At 38.0% G+C, this 16430-nt stretch overlaps 1 protein-coding gene across 2 annotated transcripts in view; it reads right to left on the minus strand.

Moving 5' to 3' along the window:
* Positions 1–16082, minus strand: part of BASS2 (Sodium Bile acid symporter family) — a 30213-nt gene extending 14131 nt beyond the window's left edge. The window contains exons 1-7 of one of the 2 annotated variants that reach the window (XM_086418785.1): positions 15725–16082; positions 15352–15475; positions 13396–13519; positions 13236–13277; positions 13010–13123; positions 12808–12870; positions 10532–10659 (exon numbers count right to left, since the gene is read on the minus strand). In XM_086418785.1, the coding sequence (XP_086274911.1) occupies positions 10532–10659; positions 12808–12870; positions 13010–13123; positions 13236–13277; positions 13396–13519; positions 15352–15475; positions 15725–15845 (716 nt within the window). In that variant the 5' untranslated portion in view covers positions 15846–16082. The remainder of the gene's footprint in view (positions 1–10531; positions 10660–12807; positions 12871–13009; positions 13124–13235; positions 13278–13395; positions 13520–15351; positions 15476–15724) is intronic. The other variant, XM_086418786.1, reaches the window with a different exon arrangement.
* Between the last annotated feature and the right edge of the window lie 348 nt (positions 16083–16430).

Raw genomic sequence — 16430 nt, forward strand, 5'->3', positions numbered from 1 at the left:
AATCTGATTTTTCTAATAGAATTTAGATATTTATATCACTTAAGTTGGGACATACTTGTCATTTTGGGAATTGTTTTTCCCAAATGCCGAATTGGACAAACTTATACTCTATTTCGGGTGATTTTTCGACACGAATCTAATGATATGATCGGTTTCCTCAAATTACGTCTCTAAGGTGTCATTTACCTATTGTAAAATATCTAACGCGAAACTCGAGGATTTGATAACTTTTAAATCAATGCACAGATCTAAAATTCTTTCCTCGAGATACATTTTAGGATTTTCAGGTCATTACATCCTCCTCCCCTTAATAAGAATTTCGTCCTCGAAATTAAACATACCTCAATCGAAGAATAATTCTGGAAATTGAGCACGCATCTCCGTTTCTTTCTCCCAAGTCGCTTCCTCGACATTGTGATGTCTCCAAAGCACCTTAACCAACGGAATAGCTCGTGACCTCAACATTTTCTCTTTACGGTAAAGAATCTGCACTGGCCCCTCTTCATACGATATGTCTTCCTCTAGATTCAAGGACTGCCAGTCAATGACGTGGGATGGGTCCGGTTCATACTTTCTCAACATCGATATATGAAATACATTATGAACCCTTTCTAACTGAGCAGGTAAAGCCAACTTGTATGCAACCGTGCCAACTCTGTCTATGATTTCCAACGGTCCTACATACCTCGGCTTTAGTTTACCCTTAATCCCAAACCTACTGATTCCTCTTCTTGGAGAAACCTTTAAGAACACAAAATCACCGATTACGAACTCTAACAGTCGTCGACGATGATCTGCATAACTTTTCTGCCTGCTCTGTGCTACCCGCAACCTTTCTCGAACTGTCTTAATCTTCTCAGTAGTCTCCGAGACGATGTTGGGTCCCAACAGAATATTATCTCCGACTTCTGCCCAACAATTTGGCGATCTGCATGGCCTGCCATACAACGCTTCAAACGGTGCCATGCCTATACTAGATTGGTAACTATTGTTATAGGCAAATTCAGCTATTGCCAAGTGATTCTTCCAGTTACCTCCAAAATCTAGTACACAAGCCCTCAACATGTCTTCCAATATCTGAATAACACGTTCTGACTGCCCAAGTCTGTGGGTGGAATGCTGTACTCATCTTCAACTTCGTACCAAATGCAACTTGAAAACTCTGCCAGAATTGAGATGTAAAACGTGGATCCCTATCAGATACAATAGAAACTAGGACTCCATGTAACTTCACAATCTCTGAGACATAAATCCTGCTCAGCTTATCCACAGTGTAAGTCATCTTGATAGGTAGAAAATGAGCAGACTTAGTAAGTCTATCTACAACCACCCATACAGCATCAATCCCATCACTGGCCTTCGGCAACCCACTAACAAAATCCATAGTTACGTGCTCCCATTTCCATTCTGGAATAGGAAGTGGTTGCAATAACCCTGCAGGTCTCCTATGCTCAGCCTTTACTTGCTGACATATCATACAACGACTCACATACTGGGCAATGTGCTTTTTCATTCCTGGCCACCAAAAATTTCTTTTCATGTCCTGATACATCTTGGTACTCCCTGGATGAATAGAAAAATGCGACTTATGGGCTTCATCCATTATGTCCTTCCTCAACAAGGCGTTGAGGAACCCAAAGTCTACTATTGAACCGTATACTACCATCATCATGAATCCTCCAACTCTGCTCACCAAAGTCCTCTGCTTTCTCCTGGTACCCTTCCAATTCCGTATCAATCTTCTGCGCTTCAATAACCCTTTCAACAATCTGGGGTTGTACTCTCATGTGAGCTACATAGGATTTCTGCTCATCTGTTTCTGAGGGAATGTTGAATGCATAATCGGTTGCAGTTTCTAGCATTTTCCATTCCTCAATCTTTATGTGAGCAAACACCCCATCTTTCTTACGACTTAAAGCGTCTGCTACTACATTGGCCTTACCAGGATGGTAATGCAATGTAAAGTCATCTTTCAGGTATTCCATCCATCGCCTCTGCCTCATATTCAATTCCTTCTGCGAGAATAAATACTTGAGACTCTTGTGATCTGAATACACTTCGAAGGTCTCCCCATACAAATAGTGTCTCCAAACCTTGAGTGCGTGCACTATAGCCGCCAACTCTAAATCATGGGTCGGATAGTTCTTCTCGTGGATCTTCAACTGTCTCGATGCGTAAGCAATTACTTGACCATCCTGCATTAATACACACCCAAGTCCCGTATGAGAAGCATCAGCATAAATGATATATTTTTCTCCTGGCTTAGGGACTATCAAAACGGGTGCCGTGGTTAGTCGAGTCTTCAACTCCTGGAATGCTGTTTCGCAACTATCGGTCCATTCAAACTTGACCCCTTTCTAAGTTAACTTCGTTAATGACGAAGCTATCTTCGAGAAGCCTTCTACAAACCTACGGTAGTATCCCGCAAGTCCAAGAAAACTCCTGATCTCAGTAACTGTAGTAGGTCTCTGCCAGTTCATAACCGCTTCAATCTTCGACGGGTCCACCGATATCCCATTCTTGGAAACCACATGACCCAAGAACTTCACTTCATCTAACCAGAATTCGCACTTGGAGAATTTAGCATACAACTTTTCTTGGCGCAACCTGTGAAGTGTGACATTCAAATGATCCTCATGCTCAAATTCCGTCTTCGAATAAATCAAGATATCGTCAATGAAGATGATAATGAAGACATTCAAGAAATCCCAAAACACTCGCTGCATGAGATCCATAAACACCGCAGGTGCATTAGTCAAACCGAATGACATTACTAGGTACTCAAAGTGCCCTAACCGAGTTCGGAATGCTGTCTTCGAAACATCCTCCTCTTTGATCCTCAACTGGTGGTATCCCGATCTTAGATCAATTTTTGAGAAGTACTTGGCACCTCTTAGTTGATCAAACAGATCATCAATCCTGGGGAGTGGATACTTGTTCTTTATCGTCACTTGGTTCAGTTTTCGATAGTCAATGCATAATCTCATTGACCCATCCTTCTTCTTTACGAACAAAACTGGAGCACCCCAAGGCGAGCTGCTCGGACGAATGAAACCCAAGCCTGTCAACTCTTCCAATTGACTTTTTAGCTCCTTCATTTCTGCTGGGGCCATTCGATAAGGTGGAATCGATATGGGTCTAGTTCCTGGAATCAGTTCGATTGAGAAGTCAATCTTCCTGATTGGGGGTAACCCAGGTAACTCTGCAGGAAAGACATCGGAATAGTCGCATACTATTCGGATTGCTTCCACCTTTAGTGACTCTTCATTCACCTCACTAACGGTAGTATTCATGCTATACAAACTATCCCAATCAGTCCCATTCCTAGATGGTTCTATCACTCGGATTACACGATTCCGAATTCCCTTAAACTTGAATTTGAACTCTGGCTGTCCCGGCACACCAAACTTAACTGTCTTGGCATAACAATCTATAACCGCATGGTATGCAGCTAACCAGTCCATGCCTAAGATGATGTCGAAATCTCGAAGTTCTAAGACTATCAAGTTCAGTTCAAATGAACTATCTCCTATCTTGAGAATGCACGAGTTACACACTCGATGTGGCATTGTTTTGTTTCCCAGGGGAGTCATCAACGAAAGTGTCCTATTGGTGTCTGTTGTAGAAAGTTCTAACTTTTCTACCATGCTAGAAGATACAAATGAATGTGTGGAACCTGAATCCATCAATACATGTGCTAAACAGTTATATAACATAATTATACCTTCCACCACATCCTCTGAAGCTGTAGCGTCAGCTTGCGTCATAGCATAGACCCTAGCCTGAGTCATCGAATCACGGGTCTGCTGGGGGATTTTGGGGCACTGTCTCCTCAGATGTCCCAACTCTCCACACTCATAACATCTAATCGGCTCTCTACTGGCCTGACCCGTAGGTGCCCTCTGACGGTAGTGGAGGTCTAGCAGTCTGAACCTGAGGCCTCGAAGTCTGTCCCTGGCCTCTAGTCATCTGACTCTGCGAACGAGTAGCCTGACCCCTGCCCTGCACTGGTGCTACTGTCCTCTGTGGAAACTGGCCTGTAGATACTGGGGGTCGGAAACTGCTCTGACCCTGTGGTTGGCTGGTCCACTGCTGCCCTGAACTACTGGGCCTGTAAATCATCTGTCTCTTGGCTGGTGGGGGTACCGTCCTCATCCCAACACTCTGCTCGTGAATGACCTCATCTGCCCGCTCTAGCCTTTGGGCTCTTGTGACCACTTCGGAGTAGCTAGTAACCTCGAAGGCTGCCATCCTACTCCTGAAAGTGACTTTCAACCCTCTAACAAACTTCTCTGCTTTCATCTGGTTGGTGGAAATCAGCTCGGGAGCATAACGAGCCAATTGGGTAAAGCGGGACTCATACTGGTCCACGGACATGTTACCCTGTGCCAACCTATCAAACTCCATCCTCTTTCTGTCCCGGGAGCTAGCGGGAACATACTTCTCTAAGAACACTTTCTGAAAGATCGTCCAGTTGTTCTGAATCTCTGGTTGGTTGTCTTTCACAGAAGTCCACCAATGTGCTGCACCCCTCTGAAGCATAAAAGAGGCACACAGAACCTTCTGAGTGTCTGAACACTCCATAGTGCACAAGTATTTATCAGACTCCTCCAACCATTCTTCCGCCATTACGGGGTCCGCAGCTCCATCAAAGCTGGGTGGCCTCATACTCCTATACTCTCTCAAGAGAGCACCCGCAAGACCCTGATATGGTGGTCGCACCAACTGCACGTCTCGGTATCTGTGCTGGTGGAGGTGGGGGTATACCCTGATCAGGTGTGGAGTCAGGGGTGTGCTCCGGAGCAACCTCAGGTATATGTGCACCTGACTGGTTCTGGCCCCCTATCATCCCAGTCAACTGTCTCATCAAGACTGCCTGATCCTCTATCATTTTCATCTGCCTTTCTTGTATTCTTTCCTGGTTCTGGGACATCGCAGTTATGGCTTGCATCATCAATTCCATCTCTGTTGGTTGTCTAGCCTCAGATGTCCCTGCATCTGTGGGTTGCGGCCTCTTGCCTGGCCTACCTCTGCCTGCCATCTAATCAAATCTGCAATTGAAAATCTTTATAATTTCTCCAAATCAAAAGACATTTCATCAAACTTTAGGCAGAGTACTAATTACACATCAACATTTATGCATTCAAACATATTCCATTTAATACTACTTAGTCCATTAATTCATCAAATATATTGTCTCATACTTCATATCCTTAAGGAATTTCCTATTATTCCTAATCCTATCTCCAATCTAGACTCTAACAGACTTCTAGACACAGAAGAGCTCTCGTCCCATCCGGAACTAGTATTGAGCTCTGATACCACGCTGTCACGCCCCGAAATCCCAACACGAATCCCTATGATTCATCGGTTAGAATCTCGAGGTGTGAGGTAATCAATCACACAATCTGACAGAACATTCATAAATAATAATACTTATGAAAAGAAAATATACGCAGCGGAAAAAACATTTAACTAACATCTATACGAGAGTCTAGAGTAAGCAGAAGAAATCGACAAACACTGATATAAGTCAAGATCTTTAATCTCATAATTCATCAGATTACAAAAATTTCTAAACTAACATGTTTCTTATCTACAACCAAAAACCGCTAAGATCCTCTACTAGTCCTCAAAGACATGGCGGCGGCAAGACATCAATCTGATCCTCCTCAAGGACCTCCTCAAAAGACTCCTCAAAGAACGGTTCTTCAAAAGTTGAATAATCTGAAAGGGGAAGGATAGGGTGAGTAACAGGGGAATGTTACTCAGCAGGATGAACGCCGTTCTAACGAGTCATACATGCACGAGTAATCAGTTGAACAGTTAAATAATGTAAGTTTTTCATAATGTAACATACGATAAATGTCTAAGCATATTCAATAAACAGTTAATAATTTCAACCTATCATTTCTATCATTTAAAGTAACCTATGCATCTTTCAAATAAAAACATCTATCAAACATCACAAAATAAGAAAAGATACATAATAAGAACACGGCGGTGTAATCGATAAGAGAGCAGAGGAACACGCCGATATAACCGCCTCGGCTATGGCAATACGATATTCCAAACTTAACCTCCGATGTGGAATCCCATCGTTATAATCTGATTTTGTGGCCGGTCTAGCATACCACGGTTGGATGACCATTTATCCGGCTCAGACTGGCCGTTGACCAAGAACCCAATACTGAGTTCAACTAACGGTGAGGTCGACCGTTTGACGACTACAGACTAATAGTGATCACTAACTAGCCCAGGAGACCCCTCGCGTCGAAACCTATCAAGAGGCAATGCATGTGAACCCCGCCTAGCTCTACACTATACAGAGACCGCCTTTACACACAACGTTTCCCAGGAAATAAGTAGGAGAAATTCCCGGATTTCATAAGCTGTAATATGCTCTAAGGTATCCCATACTACCGAAGAGCATATGACATCTAGTGTTATCCTAGATTGACTCGCCGCTTCTGGATACATAGCAACGCGTCACTCTTTATGGATTTTCTACAAATCTTTACTGGTAAACAAAATAATTTATTTTGTATATATAATATATCATTTCTTTTAATCGAAAATACAAACAAAATCTGGTAGTACCCTCCAGTGACAGTTATCTGTCATATCCATCCATCAACCATCTCATCCCTCTATCCATCTATCACGTTTTACGTGGCATGGCCACTACGTAAAACTGGAGGCACTGTCCCATCAATCAGTCGAGAACATACGTTCTCTTTATCCATCCATCGATTAAATCAATCAATCTATCATCTAATTTCCTACATATCTATTAAAGTAATTTTACTTTTAAAGCAATTCGAAATCCATAAAGCATCAACCAATTCCATTCGATGGTTTTGGTTGAGTCGAGAGACTCGAAAACAAAGATAAAACCATAAGACATAAAAGCTAAAAATCTATGAAAATTTAACTAAGTGTTGAAAAATAATTTTTCAAAGTCGAAATTGAAAACAAACTATTTATTTATTTATTAAAGAACTTAAAGTAATACTTAATTGTTTTTAATGAAATAAATGTAGGAAATGGGTATACATACTATATGGAAGCAACACAAAACAAATTTGAACCAAACTCAACATTCGGATACTTTTCCGAATTGCTGATTTTTCGTCGAAACTCGACCAAACTCGATCCAAATATCATATTAACTATAAAATGTTTATATTACATCAAATGAACTAAAACCAATCATAAATAAGCATGTAAACATGATTCAAATCGTTCAAATATGTATAAACTTAATGAAATAATCGATTTATCAACAATCATATGGATTTTCTATGAAATTATCGCATAACTAGAAGGTAGAAGGGAAGGCAACCTACTTCAAGCTATTTTCAACGGTTGAATGGACTTTAAAATCGCCTCCGGCCAATCTCCAAAATTCTTCCTCCGGCGAAAATCGGATTTCTTTGCGTCCACACGTAACCCTCGGCGAGAGGAACAACTTTCCTTCTTGCGCCTAAGCTCGGATCGTTCTCGTTTGGCGTAGATCTGAGTTTCAAATATTGAAGGAAAATGTTGAGATTTGTTTAGAGAGGAGAATAAGAAAAATCTGATTTTTCTAATAGAATTTAGATATTTATATCACTTAAGTTGGGACATACTTGTCATTTTGGGAATTATTTTCCCAAATGCCGAATTGGACAAACTTATACTCTATTTCGGGTGATTTTTCGACACGAATCTAATGATATGATCGGTTTCCTCAAATTACGTCTCTAAGGTGTCATTTACCTATTGTAAAATATCTAACGCGAAACTCGAGGATTTGATAACTTTTAAATCAATGCACGGATCTAAAATTCTTTCCTCGAGATACATTTTAGGATTTTCAGGTCATTACAAGATACGCATCTAGGATTTCACTTGTAACACAACTAAGGATTAAAACCCTTTTTAATCTCTGTTTTTTTTTTATTTGCAAAAATAACTATTCACGGTACTGATCACACGACATTATTCTCAAGTATTGTTCACATAATACTATTCATAGATTTTTTCTAAAAACTAAATTTTGGGACTTCAAAACTACAACACGGACTTCACAATAATCGACAAACCATAATCAAATCAAAAAATTACACCCTAGATACACATCTAGGTGTAAAAAACTTCAAACGAAAACTCCTAAGTTGTGTTTTGTACCAAGGCCCTAGGGTTTGAAAAATCCATATTGAAAAGAGAAGAAGAAAAATAGGAAGTCGAGGACGAATGGATTAATCTAAGAGCAGAGATGCTCTAAGACCAAGTTAGATAATTTCTTGTCAAGATGAATATTCCATGATCCGATATGATAGCTCTCTGATCTGTTTTCTGCCAAGGATTGGTATTGCTTAGAAGTAAGATTCCATCTATAATCCATCGATGTGATGGGTCCCTTTTTGTTTCTCTTTTTGATGATAAATGACCTACTTAACCCAGTGGTTAGAGTATTGCTTTCATACGGCAGGAGTCATTGGTTCAAATCCAATAGTAGGTATTAGAGATGCTCTAATACCAAGTTAGAGACTAAGAATCAATCCATAAGAGAAAAAGGAGAGAAGAAACAAGGAGGGGAGAGAGGGTCGAACTTGAATTAGTTCGGCCCTTCCTCTTCTCTATTTATATTATAAAAGCATGTGGGGCCCACTTACACTTAATAAAGATGTGGGCCTACCAATAAAAAAATAACTCTAACCGAAAAGAAATGACCAATCTTGACCAATAGCTCCAACTTGGTTAAAGGAAATAAGTACTAAAGAATGGCCTCTATCCAAGTAGAAGAATGGTTTTCATCGTCTTGAGGATGGTTTCGTCTTAATGGCTAGTTGTGATCAATATTGGATACTTGATATGGTGCAAAACAACATAAGTACTTGCATAAATCATGGTCCAATAACCATGTATGATGTGAGGGTGGAAAGATGTCAATTGGAAATGACTCTAAAAGATTTAAAAGGTAGTTGGTTTTGTTCGCATGAAGATGTATGACGAGATTATTCAAACATGTGGGAGTAATCTACATGGATCGAGGTTAAAGAGGAATATAATTTCTTATTGTTGTAAGTTCATCAACTAAGGTGGTGTTGGGAGAGAGATTTAGTGTTCATGAATAGTGTTCTAGCTGACCCAAGGAACATAGATTGAGGTAGTGAGAACAAATATGAACATACTTGAATTAACAGAAAACATGACTTTAGAAATTATTGAATGAAGCAATAGAATAAGCTCTGCTAGCCCCACTTTTTCGGTATAAGGCTTTGATTATGATGAAAAGAGGTCTAGCTGGGGCTGGTACAAACTATTGGGTATACAATAGTTGATAGAATGGATAAAACTTTCGAAAAATCAAGTTCGAGAACGGCTTGGAATTAGTCAATTGTCTGCATGAATAATTGGATACCGTAGGTTCAGGAAGATAGCAGTTCAAGTGTATCCATTTGACGAGCATTTTCAAAGGAGTGTTCACAGGAGAACATGTTTGCAAATTTGATCCAAGGTAGAAATTGTTGGAGTGAGTTTGCCTCAAATTCCCAAATACAACTACGTAAAAGATTTTTGTTGGGATCAGATGTTAAATAGTTGACCAATCATTGAACAGAGCATAGTACTTACGTTTACTTGAAGTCTGAGCTAGACAGGTTTCATGTGCTTCTTAAAGGCTAATTTGTGTTTCTCTCTACAAAAAAATGGGTCGGGAAAAGGCAAAGGCATCCCAGGAACAATACAAAGTTATACAAAGGTCATTCTTGGGGGACTCTGGTTATTCTTGGCATGGTGAGTAGTGCAAGTTATTGAAAGATTATCTCTAGAGATTGAAGATAGCTTCAACTGAGGATCCATTACAATTTGTGAGTTGTGAGTGAAGGGGTTTTTAGAGGATCAAGAAAATTGCAACGTTTATATTTTGCTTGTTCTGTGCAATTGAAGTTCTCAATCACTGCCATCCGTGGATGTAACCTTAGCAATGAATACAATATAGTGTTTCTTGTGTGTTATTTTTTCTTTTTGTTGTTCTTTTCTTTTCTTCTGCTTTCTATTTGCTCAAATTAATTCTTGGGGGTTCTTGGTTTTAACAATTGGTATTAGACTTTGACGCTGGCTTAAGACTCTAATATCATAACAATATGAATGCAATTTTATTATTCAAATTCATTTTCCAAATCTCATGAATTTCTGAAAATTATTAAGCAGGCAAGTGTGGTTTCCCAAGATTTTGATGTTTGGCACCAATACACGGGTGTGTTTAATTTGAATATTAGATTAATTGGGGGTAGAAGATGAACAAAGGGATATTTTAAATATATAGAACCAAGTTATCATGTAAAAGGACCTTCTAAATTTTTTGAAAAAAACAAAAAAACTATTACCATTAAAGGATTATAATTATGACTGATATCATTAGCAAGAATTCCAAAATAGAATTGGCAAGAGGAAAAAGGCAAACACTGTTGAATAATTTTAGCAAATTACATGATAAGGTTGGCCGTGTCCACTCTACCTGACTAGTACAGGTAAGACTTACGTTGTCATTAGAACTGAAAGTGCCACATTTCCCTTAGATATATAGGTTGCCACATTTGATGCCTGGCCTCCAGGACAGCATGAGACCAGAATAAGACCAGTTGCAAGAGGAGCAGACAGTTTCAGACTCTGTAAATTAAAGAGATTAGATTTAGCAATAGCAACCAGACTCACATCCATGCAAATTACAACAACCAAGATTGTACATTTTGAATTTTGGACTAGCATGCACATAAAACACTAACATTCAGAAGCGATTCAAGCCTTAATGAGATTACAATATTAAGTTTAGTACTGGGGATAGGTCTCAAACAGCATTTTGGAAGGATCCATGGTTGGAGGGTGGATCTTTGATCGCTCAATTTGGAAAAACCTCAATTTTCCAAATGAGTAGTAATCCAAATGCTAAAGTTTCTGATTTCGCAGGAAACCATGGTTGGAACGGTGTCGGGTGGAAGAGGGTTTATATGCTTGCAGTAGATATGCAAATTGGTTAGAGATCATCACCATCCTCGGCTGAACAAAAGGGTATGAGAGTTTGGACTCGCACAGCTTCAGGTTTGTTCACTTACTGGGAATCAATTAGAAGTGCCAATGATCAAGTTGTGTGGCATAAAATAGTTTGGAACAAGAAAGAATTCCTAGACAATCATTTGCATGGGAAGCCATGAGACGAAGCCTCAAAACTATAGAAAATCTGAAAGAAAAAAAAAAGGAAAAGGAAAAGTGAGGGGGGGTCTTATATATCATGGTTTCTCCTTGTGTTCTGTGTTGCAAAGCTTGTGAAGTCAATGAGCACACATTTTCTTTAAACGTGACTATAGAAGCCATCTATGGAAGGAAGTCCTTAACAGGTTTGGAGTTAACAAATCACAAGTGGGTTCAATTCAGACAGAAGTAGAAGCTTTGATCTTGTTAAAGCCAGCATCTACGACCATAAGATACATGCTGAATGTTGCTTTTTGCTCCACAATCTACAACATATGGAGAGAGAAAGAGAGAGAGAGAGAGAGGAACTGAGAAACTTTGAGAACGAGAAGCAAGACCTGACCACTCATTCTTATCATTCAAAATGATTTGCTGAATGTTATATCCGCGGAATGACATTGTCTAAGGTCTTCATTCTAACAATATTAAAGACCTACGCGAATATAAACATGATTCATAATTTCTTTCAAATCCAATGAATAAAGAATGACTAATTAGGCTGATTTTTTGGGCCAAATGTTCATGGTTCAATGGACCCAAAAGAATATTCCATGTGGCATGCAAAAGGAGATGGGAAGTTGGGTACACAGCCTGCACTTTCATCCATTACAAATTATGTCCAAGTCTTATCCAAAAAAATTGGGTCAGATAAATGGGTCATGTTCCAGATCAATAATGTATTAATGTCAAAGCCATCTATTCAATAATTGCAATCCATCTTCAAGAAGCATCCAAGCATCTACAAACTTGATAGAGATTTTATTAATTAAACGAGTGTATATTTGCATCCTATTCTTACTCCTTGTTCATACTTTGCTTTGTTTATTAGATAACGTTTTGGAAGATTCAACCGTACATTTGAGTCATTCTCAACATGATCATTGTTTCCAAAAATCAGTCTAATCTCACATTACTAACTATACAAAAATGTTTATATTAATGAATTTAAATGAACATTCCAGATTTTTCAAATTCAAGGAAAAAAGTCCAGTGATGTTAGGCCAAAAATGGATTGAAATTTTGTGAGGATCGTCTTCAAGATATGTATAATTCACCGTACAGTTGGATCATCTAACATTATATCAAAATGGGCCCTACAAATAGTGAATAAGTATAGTACAACCTTCTGATCAGACTAACTAATGTTAATTTTCAGAAGATTCTCCAAAGCAATATACATAAAATGAAAAGAACTCTGAAAAATCTAGTTTCACTAAGGGTTTTGTTAAGATGTGCCCTAAGGGCACACAATTAGGTGCAACAAATACAACTTGGAAATTGAATTTCCCACCAAAAATGCCCACAAAAGATTCTTTTATACCAGAAATACTCTCAAATGCTTATTTACAAGGTGTATTTATTGCACCTTAACGTGTGCCCTTAGGGCACATGCTAACAAAACCCTTTTACTAGTTATTAAGTCTGAACTTGAGGTTTGAACTAATTTCCTAGAATCCAGAGGAAAGGAACATACAGAAAAATCTAATTTGAGAGGGTCCAACCTCAGAAACCAGAAAAAAGAAAAAAAAAAGGAATAATAATGCTAAAATTAAGCTAGTAAAGTCATACCATCGCAATAAAGAAGCCTAACATGGGTTTGATTATGTACTGAGCAAGAAATCCTACACCGATCTGCAAAGAGAAGAATCGACTAGTTCTTGAATACGTAGTATAAAATGAGTTGAACTTGAGAATGTCAAGTCAATGTGCCTATTAGCTTCAATACTAGAGTGTTTCATCCATAGGTCCACAAAAGGAGGTTGTTTCTTACTGTCCATGGGTTTCGCAAACAGCGTCTGAAATCATCAAATGTCAATGTCAATCCCATCGACAGCATGAGGAAACCCAACCCAACAGTGAAAAGGTCTGTTTCTAACCATGTAACCTGTACGAGGACCAAATCACAAGTGATTAAGAAACTGGGACCAACATGGACTTTTAAGCCCAATATTAGTCGATAATTTATCAAATAAGTAGAGTTAGACTGACAACAGTACCGCAGATGGCTTGTATATACCAATAATTGTGCCTAATATAATCTGTCAAAATAAATAAATTATAATTGAGGAAGATTGTCCATAGAAAACAGTTGTTCTAAATACAAAAGGAATCAAATTCCTTCCCAAGGGTTTCAAGAAAATGTTGAGTAAAACATACCCACAGGGGAAACAGAGTTGTTAAAATTTCAATTATTCTCTCGTACTGGGTTAGTCCATCAGGGGTGCTGCTAGGAACATTGCCAGATACATTAGCTTCTGCTTTGCACAAAAGGTGACCACTTCTGAAGATAGAATACAAAAAATTAATAATTGGAATAGAATGGATATTGAAACTATATTTTGAAACATAAAAAATCATCACTTTTAATTAAAGATGAGCAAAGATCTGCGAAGCAGTAATGCACAAAACATGTGTTGGATATCATTATCAGCTATATGACGACAAAATGTAACAAACTATAACCTTTCCTGCTCCCATTTAAGAGCTAAAACTTAGGAAAAAAAATTCACAAGAAGAATCATAATTCACAAGCATTAACATTAAAGAAAACTAGAATGTGGCATGTGCACGTGATTCAAAAGGCTTATTTGTAATTTAAAATGTTGATTAAAGGGGTTTTGAAGATTACATAGTAAAGAAAGGATACTTTTGTAATTTTGGAACTATGTAACGTGAAGGTTTCAAATTTCTTGGTTTTTTACCAAAGTGACCTTGATTATATTAAATTTATATATAAAATTGGGGGCATTTATGACTACTCAAATTTTGGTGTCTAACAACTTCTAGGTCCACCATAAATGGAACAAAGAAGGGCCCGCACTAGAGATACAAACAACTAGAATGGGATCGAAGTAAACCTGCAATATAATAACTTAAGAACAACATGTAATGAAATAACATTAAAGATAAAGAAAATAGACAACCTTAGTGTTGAGCTAGTTTTCTAAAAGGAGAAAATTGCAACCTCCTACCTGGCATCAATCTAGCTCTGGCATGCTTCCTATGCTCTTTCATCTTCTTCCCTTAATCTTCTTCTCTATTCTAAATCCATGTTGGAAATCCTACTAGTTGATCCTAATGGGTCAACAGCTCCTCACAGTTGACCTGTCTTTCCCTAATGAGTTCAAAGGTGTTTTTTTTAAGGTTTTGTTTTTAGGTGGGAGTTTGTGTGCTCCAGGTAGTTTCTCTCGTGTTATTCGCTTTTCATTTCTTTTAGGTCGGTCATCTCAAATGCCCTGTACGTTCTCTTCTTCAGTTATAAATTTATACTTATCAAAAAAAAATTAAAAATACTATCAAAATCTCTTTATCTATCTAAAATTATTTATCTTTTTATATAGTAATGCGAACAATATGTTTTGTGCTAGTCTGTTAGTTCTTAATGTTCTCTCAATTTCTTCTTGCTAGTCATCTCTACTAATTTAACCAACACAATCCCTCACCATTTGATCAGCAGCATCTTTTACATAACTATATTCCTTATAGTATGAAATGGTCTTCCTAGCTCTTATCTCTCTATGTTTCATCCATTTGTTCTAAAATCGCCCAACAATCACCCAACAGAGAAACTTAAAAAAAGACACATTATTAAAAAAGGGTTTTGTGAATGTGTGCCCTAAGGGCACACATTAAAGTGCACTAAATACACTTTGGAAATTGGAATCTGAGGATATTTTAGTAAAAAATAAATTTTTAAGGGTATTTTCAGTATAAAATTTAATTTCCAAAGTGCATTTATTGCGCTTTAACGTTAACAAGACCCATTAAAAAAATTAGAAGTGCACAGAATATAAATATAGAGTCGTGCAGGGTTTACACAAATGGAAACACAAAGGTGACAAAATGATGTGGTGTCATGCACATTACCGTAGATGCTTTTCCGCGAGATACGAGTAAAAAGCATCTACGGTTATGTGCGCGCCACCACATCATTTTTGTCACCTTTGTGTCTCCGTTTGTGTCAATCCAGCATTTTCCATAAATTTATCATAGTTGTTATTAAGATTCCCCTTTTAATTTTAAATCTTCAGTTAGTCTTGGTATAATATATATATAAATATATAATAAAATAAAAGAGATTCTATTAATCCAGCAATCCATTTCCAAACATACCGTGAAGCATGAATGATCAACAACGAACGGACTGAAAAAGAAACGATCGGATTCCCATCACTGTATTGTACTTTGTTTCTTCTATCTCTTGAAACCAAAAACCCACTTCTCATATCTACTTTTCCTATCATTTAATTTAAACCAGTGAAGAAAAATTAGTTCATGGAATTAATTGATGCTATACGGAAAAATCAAATGGTTTAATTTGTAACAAACACAGATTACAAACAAGCAAACAAACAGAACCCAAAATTTTCATTCCTAACCTAATATGATAACTAATTTGCAGACAAGTATACAAATAGAAACAACCCATTTATCAGGAAAAAACACACACACACACACACATTTAAAAGAGCAGAAACCAACATACCCAGAATAGTTTGAAGCGTTGGGGAAGGAGAACAAGAGGTTGGTCTGTAAAGGCGAGTGCATGCCTGTAAACAACCATCTTTGTGCACAAATCTAGACATGGACGCCATTGAAGAAGCCATGAGAAGAAAAAAGGATGGAAAAGATGATTAAATGAATGCTGGGTCTCTCACATAAATGAAGAAATCATTGTTTCGTTGTGAGAAAATGAAGGATTGAAGAGGAAGAGTGAAGCGCGAGCGACTAATGGTGTCAAAATTCCAAAATAGCGTGGATATTTCCGTCTGACGTGGAAACCAATGAGCAACAGATTGGGTTGAGCTTTAGGCCATCCATTGTAGTAATGGTCTTTGTCAACGCCTTGGGTTGAGTCTTAGCCCATCTGTCAACGCTTAAGGATTAGGCAAGTCTGCTGGTTTTTATTTTTTTTAAATTATAAAAAAAATTAATTCGTAAAAAAGTATCAAATTTGTGGAAATTATCGATAAGAACCCATTTCGATCGTTAAAGGGAAGAAAATTTATTTTAAACTAAAATATATATATATATATAAGGAATGGTTCATCGGCCCTAAAGTTTAACAAGTTCCGTACCACATTTTTCCAACCGTTAGATCTCCACGCATCCCACAGTTCTGATATAAAAACACGGTTTTAACATTAAAAATCACGTTTTTAACTGATGTCCCCTCAAACATCTTTGTATTC

The sequence above is a fragment of the Akebia trifoliata genome, chromosome 12 (assembly GCF_017979445.1).
Source record: "Akebia trifoliata isolate Shusen 1 chromosome 12, ASM1797944v1, whole genome shotgun sequence".
In the NCBI taxonomy this organism is placed as follows: Eukaryota; Viridiplantae; Streptophyta; class Magnoliopsida; order Ranunculales; family Lardizabalaceae; genus Akebia; species Akebia trifoliata.